At 40.4% G+C, this 14,938-nt stretch overlaps 1 protein-coding gene across 3 annotated transcripts in view; it reads right to left on the bottom strand.

Moving 5' to 3' along the window:
* Positions 1 to 14,938, bottom strand: part of Ralgapa2 (Ral GTPase activating protein catalytic subunit alpha 2) — a 256,297-nt gene that overhangs the window by 71,106 nt on the left and 170,253 nt on the right. For all 3 annotated transcript variants that reach the window (XM_051183228.1, XM_051183229.1, XM_051183230.1), the window contains one exon: positions 10,042 to 10,200. In XM_051183228.1, the coding sequence (XP_051039185.1) occupies positions 10,042 to 10,200 (159 nt within the window). The remainder of the gene's footprint in view (positions 1 to 10,041; positions 10,201 to 14,938) is intronic.

The following is a 14,938-nucleotide window of genomic DNA, read 5'->3' as shown; positions in this document are numbered from 1 at the left end:
GAAGAATGAACCAGGAGCTATGAGGACAATGGGTGGAAGCACATTCCACAAAGAACAACAGGTTGGTTCAGCTTGTGATGGGAGTGGGATTAGTGTGTTTAAGCAAAAGCAGGAGAGTAACAGCAGTCAGAGCCAAATTAGTAGAAGGAAGACCAGGAGGGAGAGAAGTCAGGCAAGAAACAAGAAGAGCCTTGTAGGAAATCATAAGAATTCTCAATTTCTACTCCAAGGAAGACAGAAGCCTTAAGAGGGTTTTAGGGAAGTGGAGACCACCACCTAACCTACATTTGTGTGTATGTGGCATGTATACATGTTTGTGCATGGAGGCACATGTGCACATTTTCTGTTATATCTGACAAGAAGACTCAACATCACTGTCACTTCCTCTTACAGATTCATTCAAGGGCCCAGTGCAGTGCATGGTGAGATGACAGAGGCTCCAGGAAGTAAAGATGTTCCTTAGGAAGAATGGGGTAGGAGTTTGCTTTAGCTGTAGGGAAGTATGTTCTAAGCTGTAGCATGAGATGAGATAGTAGAGCAGTTCACACAGGACCCATGGAGCCAAAGGGAAGAGTCACACTTTCCTGCCCTGTACGATCATCACTGAAAAGTCATTTATAGAGTTTTGACCATTGGGACATATGACCCTGTGAGCTGGTGATGCTGACTTGTGAGATGTGGCATATCCCTGGAGCCAGTGATCCCCAAGAGGGTGGAAATTTTGTAATTAGAAGTCTAGGTCTAAGGAGACAGGTGGGCGGGGTCTTCCACTTTGTTCTTCTGTTCCTCTGATGCTTGTCTGCTTTCTTTGGGGAACTTACTGCAGCAGCACTCCTATTAGAAGATAGGGCATTCTCCTCAATGGCGACTGGCTACTTTGGGCTCTGGGATCACTGTATACTGACAGAAGGGTCTGAGTGAGTGGTCCTACCCAAAACAGTGCTGCTGTTGCATAGTGGGGACAGGGAACAGAGAGCTCCTGGGGCGCCCCCTCCTGGTCTCATACTCAATGGTAAAGTTAATGAAAGACTACATCTGGAGTCCTGATCAGAACCTGGATTCAAATGTTTCATCCATCTAAACCTTCTGAACTACTCCTGAGTGTCTTACCTTAGTATATGACCAAAGCCTGGGTATTAAGATTTTTCCACAACTGTTAACAAGTTGGCTTTCCTTACCGGCTAGCTGTAAGATGGAAGATACCTATGAAGCTCCTGCCATGTCTTCCATGACTAAATGATACATAGCTCCGGCTGAGGAGAAACACATACCTAGAAAGTATACCCATCAGGCTGGGGTTCAGAGCAGGCCATTTTTCACACCCAAGTTCTCTTATTGGCCAGCTGTGAACACAAAGGCAGCTTTTCACAGAGAAGTAGTCATCCCCAAGTTCATGGCACCCGTTAACATTGTCAAGCATATCAGCCTAAGGATATATCTAGCTGCTAGGGTGAGGACAATATTTGGGACAGATCTCTACTTGACACATAAGAACTAACCCTCCAAGGACCCAGTTGGAACATTCTGATGCTTTCAACCAGAGCTGGGCGAATGTTTCACAGACAACCCTGAACTTTCAGAATCAGGCTGCTGCCACATATGGGCTTACTGAGATGCAATTCATGCTACAATCTGCCTTCTTTCCTAGGTGGCCAGTTGTACATCACAATGATGCAGATATTGCACACATAATACAGATATGGACATGATTTTTGTGTCTGGCTTTTTGGCACTGACTTGATCATGCAAGCAGACAGTAATGTAAGGTTTTTGATTTGAGTTCTTGCTGAAAATCTCATGTTTGTCTTTCATGTGGATACAGGATGGATACTCTGAAGCACACAAATATTAAGAAGCCTTCATTACTATGCATCTACATATAGAGGCTGCAGATATAATTTTTGGTCCTTGAAAGTTAGGTGGCCAGAGACAAAATGGCAACATCAGGTAGAGAGAGAATACATGCTTTTATACTAGGAGAATGTCTGCTTGCAACATGGAATGGTGGGTGTAAAGAAAGGATCTGGGAGATTAAGAGCAATCTCCATAGTGAACACAATTGTTAGGAAGCTTAAGAATATGGTAAGGATCACCACAACTGTGAATTTAGAAATACCTTTAGAAGTAGAGGTTAAGTAGAGAGGCCATTAAGAGCATCTGCATGGACTCGTGGAGAGCTGTTAGTGGCTTGACAGACTAAAATAGCTTTCCCTTTAAATGCTTAGTCAAGGATAACTCCCTACTCCCCCCACCCCCGCCAAAAAAAGAGGTTCCAGCTGCTCTAAAGAATAATGCTTCATCTGGACTTAAACAGAACTTTTAAAGGGTTGATTAGAACTACAGATAATATATTTTTCCACATTTCTCACCAATCTTCTAAGCAAAACAAAAAGTACTAATGAACAAATGAACAATGATGAAAGAACCATATACCATTTGGGGAATAAAGAAGTATTACTATTAGAGAGTAGCTTCAAGGTAAGTAAAACCATGCAGACCAGGGGCTGGACCTGCTCCAGGGATGTCCAAGAGCAGGACACTTGTCCAGGGCTTCCTGGTATGGTTGGAACATATCACCTGTAAGTACCTCTACCTGTGAGAGCTATGACTCAGTGTCTAGTCACAGCTTTCCCATTTCCACTTGGGGAAGACCACAATCCCACAGAAATTAATAACTGAAAGGGGATATTTGCACTTAGGTATCTATACCTGAGATACTGAAATGGGAGATAGATAAATCAATTAAAAAGTTAGTTTTAGAAGATGATTTTTCTGTTTGGGAAAAATAATAAAAAAAATTTGTGAAAAACACAACATGTTATATTCACAGCACTTTTCACATGTTCTGTGCTTCAGGGTAGGATGTGACAAGGGGAAACAAGATGTGTTCAAGAGAATACAGCCCTCTTTAAGGGGAACTCTCTAAGGACTGTGCTTCTCAGCAAATAGCTTGCTGAATTTGTGCTGGTTTCCTGAAAGATGAGAGAAAACAGATTTAAACTTTTATGCAGAGCCTGGAGTAGACACAGTAAATAATTTCCAAGTCCTGTTGGGAAACAACATGGCACCTCAATGAATGTCTTATGTAGGATGATCACTTAATTTGCCCTACATACATAATTAACCTATGTCTTAATTAGTTAAGAGATTATATTAACCATAGACAAGGGGTTTTAAAAGCTCAGGAATATCTGAGCTGATGATGAGTAAAGTGGCTGTGGCCAAGTTCTGAGCTTAGTGCTTTAACATAGAACATATGATTCTCCCAGCTCTTCTATATCTCCATTTTTACAGAGAAATGAATGATGAAGACTGGAGTGGCCTGCTGCTTTTCTCAAGGTCATCAAAGTCAAAATATTGGTCCAGACTCCACTGTGACGCAGGAGGCTCTGCATGGCCTGCCAGCCCCCTCCTGTCTACCTCTCTGATGTTGGCCACACAGGATGCTTTCTTTCTTCACTCCTGAAGCTCAGGCCTACCTCAGGACTTTGTCCTCTCTGTCTTCCCTGCTTCACATTTGATGAGGGCTGGAACACCTGCTCCATTGGGTCCCAGCTCAATTATCATAACCTAGGGAGCCTCTCTGTCCACATGAATCACTGTGCAATATTCCCTTTATCTCTGATCACTTTCATTGCCTTAAGTTGACTGACACTGTCAGCCTATCTTTCTTCTGATTAGTGTTAGCATGGTATATCCTTCATTAGCGTTGATTTAAAAGTCTTTTCTAGGGGACTTATTGTTTGGCCTTGTTTCTTCTTTTCTTCCTTCTTCATGCTTCCTTTCCCCCCTCTTCCTCCTTCTTTTCTTTCTTTTCTTTTTTTCTTTTTTTTTTTTTGGTTTTTGTACTTTGTCAGTACCTATGGTTTTTTTCTTACAGCTAAGACTGAACCTGGGGCTTGTTCACGCTATTAAGTTTGTACTTTGTGATTAAGCTACATCTCCAGCCTCTGTCTTATTTTTTTAACTTATATATTTAAAACACTGATTATTAAAATAAGTTATTGAGAGTGTTAATTAACATGTGCTGTGTTATTTAGTTTTCTTTTTGGTCTTCTACTTTTCTATCTTCTCTGATTTTACATGAACATTTCTATGGGTCTATTTTTCTTCTCATTTATCATATCAATTACAATTCATATTTTAAACACTTTTTTATGTTTGTTTTTTGAAACAGGGTTTCCTCTGTGTAACAGTCCAGCCTGTCTTGGAACTTGCTCTGTAGACCAGGGTGGACTCAAACCCACAGAGATCCGCCTGCCTCTGCCTCTGCCTCCCGAGTGCTGGGATTAAAGGCGTGTGCTACCACTGCCCAGTGAGGCATTTTATTTTCCCTTCATTTACTCCTTCTCTAAAGTGATTCTTTGCTAACCAGATGCATGTATCTTCTTTTTGTGTGTCTGTGTTGTTTGTTTGGGTATGTGTACATGTACATATATGAAGGCCTGAGGCCAATGTGTGTCACCATCAGAACACTTTTCATATTCTCTTGGAACCTGGAGCTCACTGACTTGACTACCCAGAGAACTCCAGAGATCTCTGCCTCTATCTTCCTCAACTTAGGTCTTCATGTTTATGTTACAAGCATTCTCCTGACTAACACTGACCCTTATTTTCTCCTTCTATCTGAAGAATTTAGCATTTAATGCAAGATAACCTATAGACCAAAAACTCCCTCAAAACTTGTTGTTTGGTGGAGGAAGTCTACTTTTGAAGGATCATTTCCACAGACACAGGATTCTGGGCAGTCTTCTTTTATCATCACCCTGAGTGCACAGCTCTCATCTCTTCTTGCTGACATCGGTTCTGAAGAGAAATCCCATGCAGTGTTATTGTGTGTCTTTCTGTAGTTGTGATTCCCCATGGCTTCTCTCAAGACTTCCTGTCTGTTTTTTGGCTTGCACCCTGGTGTACTTGGTATGAACTAAAGAATACCATCTATCCTTTCACTATGTTTCCTTTGCTCTGTGATGCCTATCCCTACTGGAAAACTGTTCCAACCACTTATTCACATATTTACTGACTATTCCCACATTGCTAGAAGCAGATATCAAGGACAAACACACCCCTCCCCAAAACAAAATCCTAAACAAACAAACAAAACCAAAGCAAAGTCAGAAAAAGAACAACAAGAACAATTTCCTACTATCTTTAGCAATATGCTTTGTAAGTTTATTTATAATATATTTTTTTAATAAGTAAGTGTTCTTGTCTAGGTGTGGTGGCACATGCCTTTCATCCCAGTACTTGGGAGGCAGAGGCAGGTGGATTTCTGTGAGACACTGTCTCTCTCTGTCTCTCTCCCTCTTCCCTCCCCCCCCCCACACACACACAAAGTAAGCCATCCTTCTTCCTGGTATGCCTGTACTAAATAAAGGATAGCAACATAGAAAAAAAAAAAAAAAAAAAAAAAAAAAACAAAAAAAAAAAAAAAAAAGTACGAAATTTTGAGTTTAGTCTAGCAAATATACCTCCTAGGCAGTAGGCTGTTTCCTTCCACAGTGGAGGCCAGCACACTACCAACACCCCTTGTCAGGCCAGCAGGGATGCACCCATGTGCTGGACCTTAGGAAGCTGCCCAAGGAAGGGCACAGAGATGTCCTTTCTCCTGGGTCAACGTGTCCTTCCTACCATGACAGCTCAGGAGGAGAGAATGAGAGCTGCATTGCTTACTCATACAAAGACTGGGCCAGTTTGCTATTTGGTGAACATTCAACAAAGAAGGGAAGATAAGCCCACAAGAGGAAGACAAGTATGTCAAGGACTAAATAAAAAACTAGAGAATGGTACCAACTTTTGGGGAAATTTAGTTGAAAAGGAGATCTCAAAAGCCAAATTCCTTAGTGGTAAGAGGTAAGTTAATAGTGCCACTGTGGGCTTTCTTCTGTCTGTATCAAGGCCATTTTGTAAAATAAATGTCCTCTATTCTTTGGCACCTGCTTGTGGGTGACTCAATCTTTCAAAAACAGGACAGCGGGGATAATATAAATCCATATTATATAGGAAATTCCTCTAATTAGCAGTGCCAGTGTATTAGCAAAAGTTTGATTTTAAAACAGCACCTACAACCAGCTGCCTTTTCCCATTGCCACTTCTTTACTAAAATCAATGTTAATAATACATGACCTAAATGCAACACTGCAGCCATCCATTTAATAAGTTAGTTTAATAAAACCTGGTTCTTTGGTATTTTCAATGATCTTTTCTAAGTAAATAATTCTTAGTATTTTCCAAAGTTAATTTACTTTCTTGAGAATTCTCCGGAATATTTTAAAGTGAATGAATGAATCTCCAAAGGATTATCTGACTGGGATAACAATAAATGTTTAAGAAACTATAATATGAAATCAAGAGAAATTTACAAAACCATGCAGCAAAGGCAAACACACTCCCCGTATAATGGGGCAACTCCAGCATGCTTAAAACATTTCATTGCAGAAGCACAGATGCTCAGACTGGACTCCTCTTAGCCTCATGAGCTTAAATGCTCTTGTACCTTCTGGCACATTAGTCTTCTGCTGGCATTTTGTAGGTGCTTGCTACCAGACAGAGGTCCTGAGCTGGGCATCATCTGGAAGAGGGATACATTCCTATACATCTGCACGCATACATGTATCTCAACCTCACAAAACCCTGAAGCTGAAAGAGAGCCAGATACCACTTCAACAGCACCCCAAGGACAGTCAGGGAAACTTAAGAAAAGGTAAGGCAAAGAAAGAGCTTCACATACCCTTTAAGTAACTCACTGTCTTAGGTGCATGTCTTTCCTGAATGGCTGACTGATCAAAACATATTTTTTTTATATGACCACAACTGTATTGTGTCAATATTTATGGAGATGGGGATGGATTTATTTGGAGAAGAACTTAACAATGAAATAGTGCTGCAAAGCACAACGTTTTTGCTTTTTGTTTCATACACTGTTGTAAAGTGAGCAGCCCTCTGAGCGCGAGGGTTTTGTGTGCTCACAGGGACACACCCACGCTGCTTCTTCAGTGCACCATTTTACAAATGCGGGGCGTCATTAAGAGGGGGCGGATTCTGCCAGGCACATAATTTGTATATTGAAAGAGGGTGTATGGAATGAAAAAGCGAAATATGTTAAATTTCAAAGGACTTGGAAGTAATGTGCCTGTGAGCTTGTATTACAAATAGCCCCACATTATTACATAGGCTATTAATGAGGCCAAGTGAATGAAAGTACAATTTGAATATGCATGACTCTGTCCAATGAGCAGGACTTTTGTGTACTGATGAGTTTTCCCCCCTTCTAAAAAGGATTAAAATTATTCTTAGAGATGTATGGATGTCCAGAAATGAGTAAAATAAATGTATTTAGGCCAGAGTCACACTGTATTCATATGAAATATACAGGTGCTTAAAATACTGCTGTTGACTCCACCTACAATTTCTGAAACATTTGCATAGTCTGTCTTCCTACAGGAATATTCTTCAACTCAAGCAGCTGTGTCAGTACGAGCTCTAAACAAAATTAATGGTTTTGGTGGCGATACCTAAAAGTAGCCAAGGTTAAGCAAACCTTTTGAGTACAAAGCCTTTAGAACCATAGTAAGCAGCACTAGTTAAAAGACTGGGGAATGGGTAAATTATTGCGCCAAATGGATGAGAATTAATCTCTGCTGACTAGCTGTAATCTAACGAGGCGTCTGTGTCCCAGGGAGCCCGCAGCATGTCCCTGGCGGTATGTGCAGTGTGTCGAGTCTGCGTGGCACCCTTTGTCCTCGCTCACAGGCGGCCTTTCCCCTCATTGTCCATAATATCCTCATGCATCTGGGACGCGTGGAATGCATTCATACTAACAGACTTACCATTGTTTTCTCTCAGAAGCTTTGTTGAGCAAAGACTGCATCACGGTTACTGATAATTATATTGCTTAATTAATCAAGACAAAAAAATTTGCAAATCATTGCCTGGTTGCCAAGCAAGGAGATAAAAAATGACAACAATACAAGCTGAAGCAATATAACAAAAGTAACAGCTATCTGATCAGAAATTCTTATATAATGAAGCTATTAATGCTAAATCGGTTAATGTTAGCATTGCTCCAGGTGTCTCTACTTAGATGCAAACAAAAAGGCTAACATTATGGATATAAAAGGCCAAATGTTGCCATGGATTCTGTAACCTGATAGAGAGGACAGCCTTTTCATTTGATTAGGGAATGCAATTTAAATACCAGGGACTGAAGCCAAACAAACAGACTTTCCCTCCCAAAGCCTCTTGCATTCACCCTGGGGTCAGTGGTTGGTGAACAAAAGGTCAGCTACACTTGCCCTGGAAATGTCTGGATTAATTTTATTACATTGTAATGGTTTGTACTTTAAATGTAGGGATAACACTAAGTTTTCAGTTGCCCTATTATTCTCTTCTTCTCTTTGGGCTTTTTTGAGTTAAAATACTAAGAAACCAATTTTTTCAATTCATCTTGTCAGAATTGATGACCAAGTTCATCTTAAACATATTTTATAGGAAAATTTAAAAAGTATATTAGTGACTTTTTATACATTTTATTCTACTTTGAGAAATGTCACTTTTGACACAGCAGAGTCAAATGAAATGCTTTTCATGTTCTTCATTCATTTAAATAATAACGGGGACATTTTAAGGACATTATGACATTTTAGAGGATCATCCTGAAAATGAACTAATAAAACTAGTTCTATATTACATATATATAAAAAAAACCTTTGAAAGCTAAAAGGACTAAATCTATTGCTTCTCTAAGATTAAAATTATCCTTTAATTCTTGTAAGTAATTCTCTTTGTGGACAAAGGCGAATGTTAGCACTGAGCCATTTTCTTCCAGCAGAAAACTGAGAACCTGACATACACAGGGGTCTGAATCAGAGAAACACAAATATCTAATATGAATTCTGACATCTCTCTATGAACAGAGAGAAAACTCTCTTCTTAATGAGGCTTTCCTAGATGGATAAAGCCCACACATTGGAGAATTAACATAGAACATAGAACTTAGAACTCTACTGATTTTATTTCTGTGACAGTAACTATATGAGAAAATCCTGATAGCAACCATAACAATAACAATGGCTAACAGAGAAGCAGCTTTTACCATGGTGCCAGACAATGTCTGAAGCACTTTTTCACTTATTACCACATTCAATGCTCACAATGTAACTTTAGGTTACAAAAATGAATTAAAACAACAAATCTCAAGACTTTTTTTTTTTAAAGTTTAAAAAAGTTCTTAGAATAACAATGAGCTCCTTCAGGAAAACGATTTTGGGATGTAAATAAATATTGTATTTAATATCAAGCTGAAAACAAGAGTCTTTGTTGTCTTAAAGAATGGCTTATATGCTTAATATGTTTTATTTCAAACCTAAGAACACATCTTAATGAATTAAAAGTAAAATAAATCACTACTCAAAGCAGTGTTAAAATACCAGTAAAGGCATGACAAGGATCGAAACTGCAGCTGATTAGCACACGGGACATAGACCATTGGATTGTTCCAGCCAACCCTGTGATCAATACCAATTGACATGGCTGAATTGATTCTGCAGTACGGTGCTTTGATTGCTAATACTCATCGTGTGGGCTGTGCTTCAGGGCCCCAATGTCTTTGTGAACATGTCCAAAATCCTTCAGGATTGACCTCAGTCATCACCAGTCAGGGCTCAGTGACCGATACCCGTGCATCAGACAGGGCTGAATTCCAGACTCATGGTTATTTCCCAAATAACCATGTGATAATGGAACTCCATCAAGTCTTATTATTAATAATGTGCCCCAGTTAAAAAATTATGATATTCTTAAAATGGTAACATTTTAAAGCATTAAAATTATTTAAAACCCCATGTATTTCTCCAACTTAATTTTCAAATAATACAATAAGGAATTTTGTGCTTGTGATTAGAGTTCTTTTGAAAATCATAGTTCACTTAAATTCCTATCTAGCACACACAATTCTGATATGTGTAGGACATTCATCAGTTTTTGAGGACAGGGAATGCAATAGAAAACTCAGGAGTCAGGGCAACAATGGAGGGAACATACCTCAGGTTTCTTTGTTATTGTGATAAAGAACATATGATTCTTCATTGGGTAAATAATGATTGAAACATCTCCAAAAGCTGTTGGGATAATGCCCCTGCGGTAGTCCCTGGAGTGTTCAGACCAGACGATGTGGACCTCGTCATTCCCCAGGTGACGGAGCTGCAATAGCAAATTGGCTCTTGATTAACCAAGGTGATAACAACAGTTTATGAGGGGCTGTGGCTTACAAATTGAATTAGAAAACTCGGAGGCCAAAAGTATTTTAGTCCCAAATCAGGCTAATACACTGATGCCTTATGTGAGGACTCAGAATTTCATGAAACTCCAGCCCAACTGCTAGGATGCACATTTGGTTCTAAGATCACATTCCAGTGGGATGGAGAGACATCTTTAAGGTCTCTTTTTTTTTTTTTTTTTTCAAGGATTCTATTTATTCTACATCAGTCCTGTGCTATAGTGCAGAGAATGTCTCTCAATAACTAAATGACAGTAACTTTTTTTTAGGCCTTTATTACTTTAAAACTTTAAGCCTCTTCATCCAGGGGGTTATTAAGAAACAACAATGTAAGATAGCACAAGCTCTTCCAACACAATTGTTGACAAATGTGTGAGAAACTGATCTTGAGATAAATTTCTGAGAAAAAGAATATAAACAATTATATTTTAAGGAAATAAACATATTTAATTTAAATTAAAACTTAAATTTGGTGGAAATACTGGCACCTAGCATTTAAAGATTTCCAAAGTGTTAACATAAAATGTCATTTACCCTTCCCACTGACTTTGTGTGACTCCATCTTTACTTTATCTTACAAGAAGTGCCTGCTCTGGAATGCTCTGCCAAGTGATAGAACAGTATGGGAGAGAGGGCCAGAGACTATGGCCTCCATTCATGATTATCTAAGCCAGGGACACCCAACCTGTGGCCCACAGGCTATGAGAACGAACACACACACACACACACACACACACACACACACACACACACACACAGACACACAGACACAAATCTCATACTGTTCTGAGTAAATTTACAGTTTTGTGTTGGGCTATATTCATAGCTATCTGGGGCTGCAAGTTGAACATTCCTGATCTTAGCTTACATCAAAATCTATTTTACTGTTATAGCTCAAGTAGTTTAGCTCACTTTTTTTTTCTTGACATTTTATAAATAAACTATAAACTCCAATTCCCCCCCCCAGAGTCTCTCAGTGTCTCTGAGGAGGCCTTAGGAAGGTCTTCAAGGACCCTTACAAGCTCTTCCAGAGCAAACCTTTGCTAGATGCAAGGACATCACTAATCAACTTCTTGTGTGGTGATCCCACCAACCTAATCTGGAGAAAACTGCAAAGAAATCACTTGAGAAAGCTTAGATGCATAACTAAAAGGAAACCAGACCACAGTGATGGGAACACTGGCAGAAGATGGAAAGACTGGCAGAGCCAGGGCTCAGAAGCTTTGGGGGAATGAATGAGGTTTCTGCCTCGGATCAGAAAATGTCATCCAGCATCAGGGACAGGGTCATTGCTTATGTAACAGACGAAGGTACAAGTGACCAAACTTTAAAGTATTTTAATAAAACTGAGATGTTATGTCAGAGCTTATATTCTAAGTTTTGCCTTTAAAATACAAAAAAAAAATATATATATTCTGGAATAGTGCATACTTGAAACACGTTATCATAGATACAATTTTCTTTAGAGACCATTTGATCATACAGGGAAAAACCTAAGGTAACCCCAGCATGGCCGCTTTTCCAGCCATCCAGTTACAAAGGCAGCTGCTTGTTGCAGTGCCTGCTGATTTTCTACTCCTGGAAGTACTCCTGGAAGTGACTGTATGCATCAATAACCTACAAAGAGACCTGCACCTGTGCCTTTATGGAGTAAGGTGTGTGATTCAACTGTGTCTGAATAGTGGCTCCAGGGGCAACTGGCGGCCTAGCGCAAGTCACGGTGATCCAGAACAACTTAATGGACTCAACAACTTTCTAAATGCAACCATAATCCAGTGCATCTTTTTTCTTCTTCTCCTCACTCCATCATTACCCTGACGCTGTATTAAGGGTTCACAGGGTAGCAGGCAAAAAAAAAAAAAGACCGTAGCATAGCCAAAGCTTTTGTTGTTCTCTTCTTTTCTTTTTAAGGCGCCAAATTCTCCTAGCTGAAGGTGTCCCTCTAGTGCACTGTCTTCTCACAGTCCTGGGGATCAAACCTAGAGCCTAGTGTATACAATGCCCTACACTTCTCCCATCTGAGTTACATTCCAGACATTCTTATCTGTTCTGCCTGTCTGTGTTTCCCATTCCTAACAGAGCTTCCAAAGGCCTTGTGACACTGTTTTGCCACTTAGTCCTTCTGTAGTGACAGCATGAGAGCTAGGGTTGCCAACAAAAAAATATGGACAGGTTTCCATGGTAAATGTAGACTAGATCTAATTGAAACTTGGGGAGGGATTTGGGGCAATAAGAGCTAACAGTAGGAAATGGGCTGTTCTGGAGTTCAGCTTACAGCCCTTAACCTACAAAGAGAGCTGGCCCTGTACTCTTTGTTATGATGCTGGCAGAAGAAACTAAATGCAGACAACCCACTTACCAAATACCAAGCTGGGTGCTACCACCCAATGCCACACCTAATAGTTACAGTCTCTTCTTCTCATGCACAAGGGCAGCGTACAGTGCTCTCTCTGAATGGTACAGTGATTATTGAAAATTTGCAGTTACTTTGCCCCTTTCTAAATTGTGTTATTCAATTATATAACCCCAATAAACCCCTCCTAATTTTATTTGCAGCAGTACTCTGAGAAAACTCTAGCAAAGGAGAGCAGTGCCACACTAATTGACCCTTCTTCCCAGTGTGGCAATTCTGCAATTAAGGAAGAGCTATTTTTGTAATATTCACCACCTCAGAGTTGCCTTCAGTGTCACACATCTCACACTTCTGGACATGTTACAGTTTAATTAACTAAACCGCAAAACCAAGAGCCAAGGCCATGGGACCAATTGACTGATACATCTGGAACAAAGTACAAAAATTATACCTTCTTGCACCTATAATAAGAAGCCAAATATGTTAAAAAATAAATAAATAAAACTGGTGTGGACAAGCTATACACATCAAAGCATAACATAGCTACCCATATCAGAACAAAATGGAATATTCTAGAAACCTAAAGTGGCACTCAATTCAAAGGAGATTTCTATTTCAATGTCACCCACAAGTTTACATGGGGACAAGTCATTCTGACAGGAGGCATATGTCTTTAGGAAGAGATGGGAGCTAGAACAGGAGCTGCATTCATGGGGGCTTCTGCTTCCACTATGCAACGGACTCCAGAGGCCTCAAGGCTTATGATGCCCAGAACAAACAGGCTCTTGAGCCTCAAGAAATCAATCCCATGTCTTGCCATCCTTGGTCCTGACAGAGTACTATAGCTCCTCTACCCGAGCTGTTCAGCCTGCTGCTGCCAGGCTGCACGCCTGCACGCCACCGGTGACACCGGTCATGGTCCACACCTAATAGGCTGACCTCCTTTCCCAACTAATTGCATTACATCGCCAGCTGGCTCCAGAAGGAGTCGTCTGTTTGATTGAAGAATCCGGGCTCCTCAGTGGGCCCGGCTGCTACTTTTACTAAGTAACAGTCAGGCCTGACATCCCCCATTGTTCAACTGACAGTGTGCCCATCCTAAAATCTAAGTTTTATTTGTAAATTAACCAAGAAACTTCCTGCCAGAGCAGAGCTGCTTAGAGACTGATAATGTGGGCCTTTCATCCCCTTTCACTTGCACTGTATCACTGCCAATTTGTTTTTCATGTGGCTGGCCAGCCTGGGGCTATAAAAGCCTTGTAAGACATAAGTGCAATTATAGTCCTGGAGTCAAATGAATTGGACAAATCCAATAGCACAGCTCTGTCCCCACTCTGCAAACCCCTACAGCAGTTAGATTAGCTGTGAAAAATCTAATCTAGCTAGAGCTAACAAATTTCTGCAGTGAGGGATCAAGAGTTCAGTATGGGGTTGCAACAGGATTGCAGAATTGCAAAGTCCCCCCACCCCCATGGCAAGGGCAGAACAGAGCATGGATCATTTTAGAATTTTGCAGCTCATTTTTAAGCTGTTAGGGACAATTTACTTAGAGCAAGTCAAGGAACCAGGGGCTGCCATTATGTGACTGAGTTTTCTGCTTAACTACGAGACATCCTGGTAAAAGAGAGTTTATCATCAATGATGTTAAATCTTGGAGCCACAAAAGGTATCAGCTGCTTTTTGATTATTACAGTGGGGAATAACTCATTCAGACAAAGCCCTGGGACATTATTTATAGCAGCATTATGTAAAGAAAACAGTATAGAAACAAAATTTAAAGAGCCTCTCTACTTAAGAAATACTTTAACAGTTTATATGCAAATCTATCTTTAACACATAATTGTCAGACACACTCACACACACACACACACACACACACACACACACACACACACCACAGAATATGGTGACAATATGCAGAGTAAGTAGACTTTACAAGGTGTCCCAAATTTAAGAAATTCAAGTGAGTACAGCCTAGGTAAGTGACCCCAAATTCTGGGACATCAGTGAGCTACCAGACAGCAAGGCCCTCCTTTCTGTGAACATTGCAGTCATCAGAACCCAAGATGGGCAGGCAGCTCCTTCACACCTGTGGGAACCAGCACATGGCTAGCATTCCCACTAGCTGTGAGGTTCCCAGCCTAGGGAGGCCAGGGAAGTACGCAGGGCTGTGCGGGTGAAAGGCTGCTGAGTTTCTGAATGCAAATTGTGCTTTGTGCATCTGAGACACTCGATCACTATGGAAATCGTCTGTGACCCGAGTTCTGATGATGTCTCACATGCACTGTTGTTCATCATGTGTGCAGTCC

This window comes from Phodopus roborovskii, unplaced genomic scaffold (genome assembly GCF_943737965.1).
Source record: "Phodopus roborovskii unplaced genomic scaffold, PHOROB, whole genome shotgun sequence".
Lineage (NCBI taxonomy): Eukaryota > Metazoa > Chordata > Mammalia > Rodentia > Cricetidae > Phodopus > Phodopus roborovskii.
This window is presented reverse-complemented; position numbering and strand designations above follow the sequence as displayed.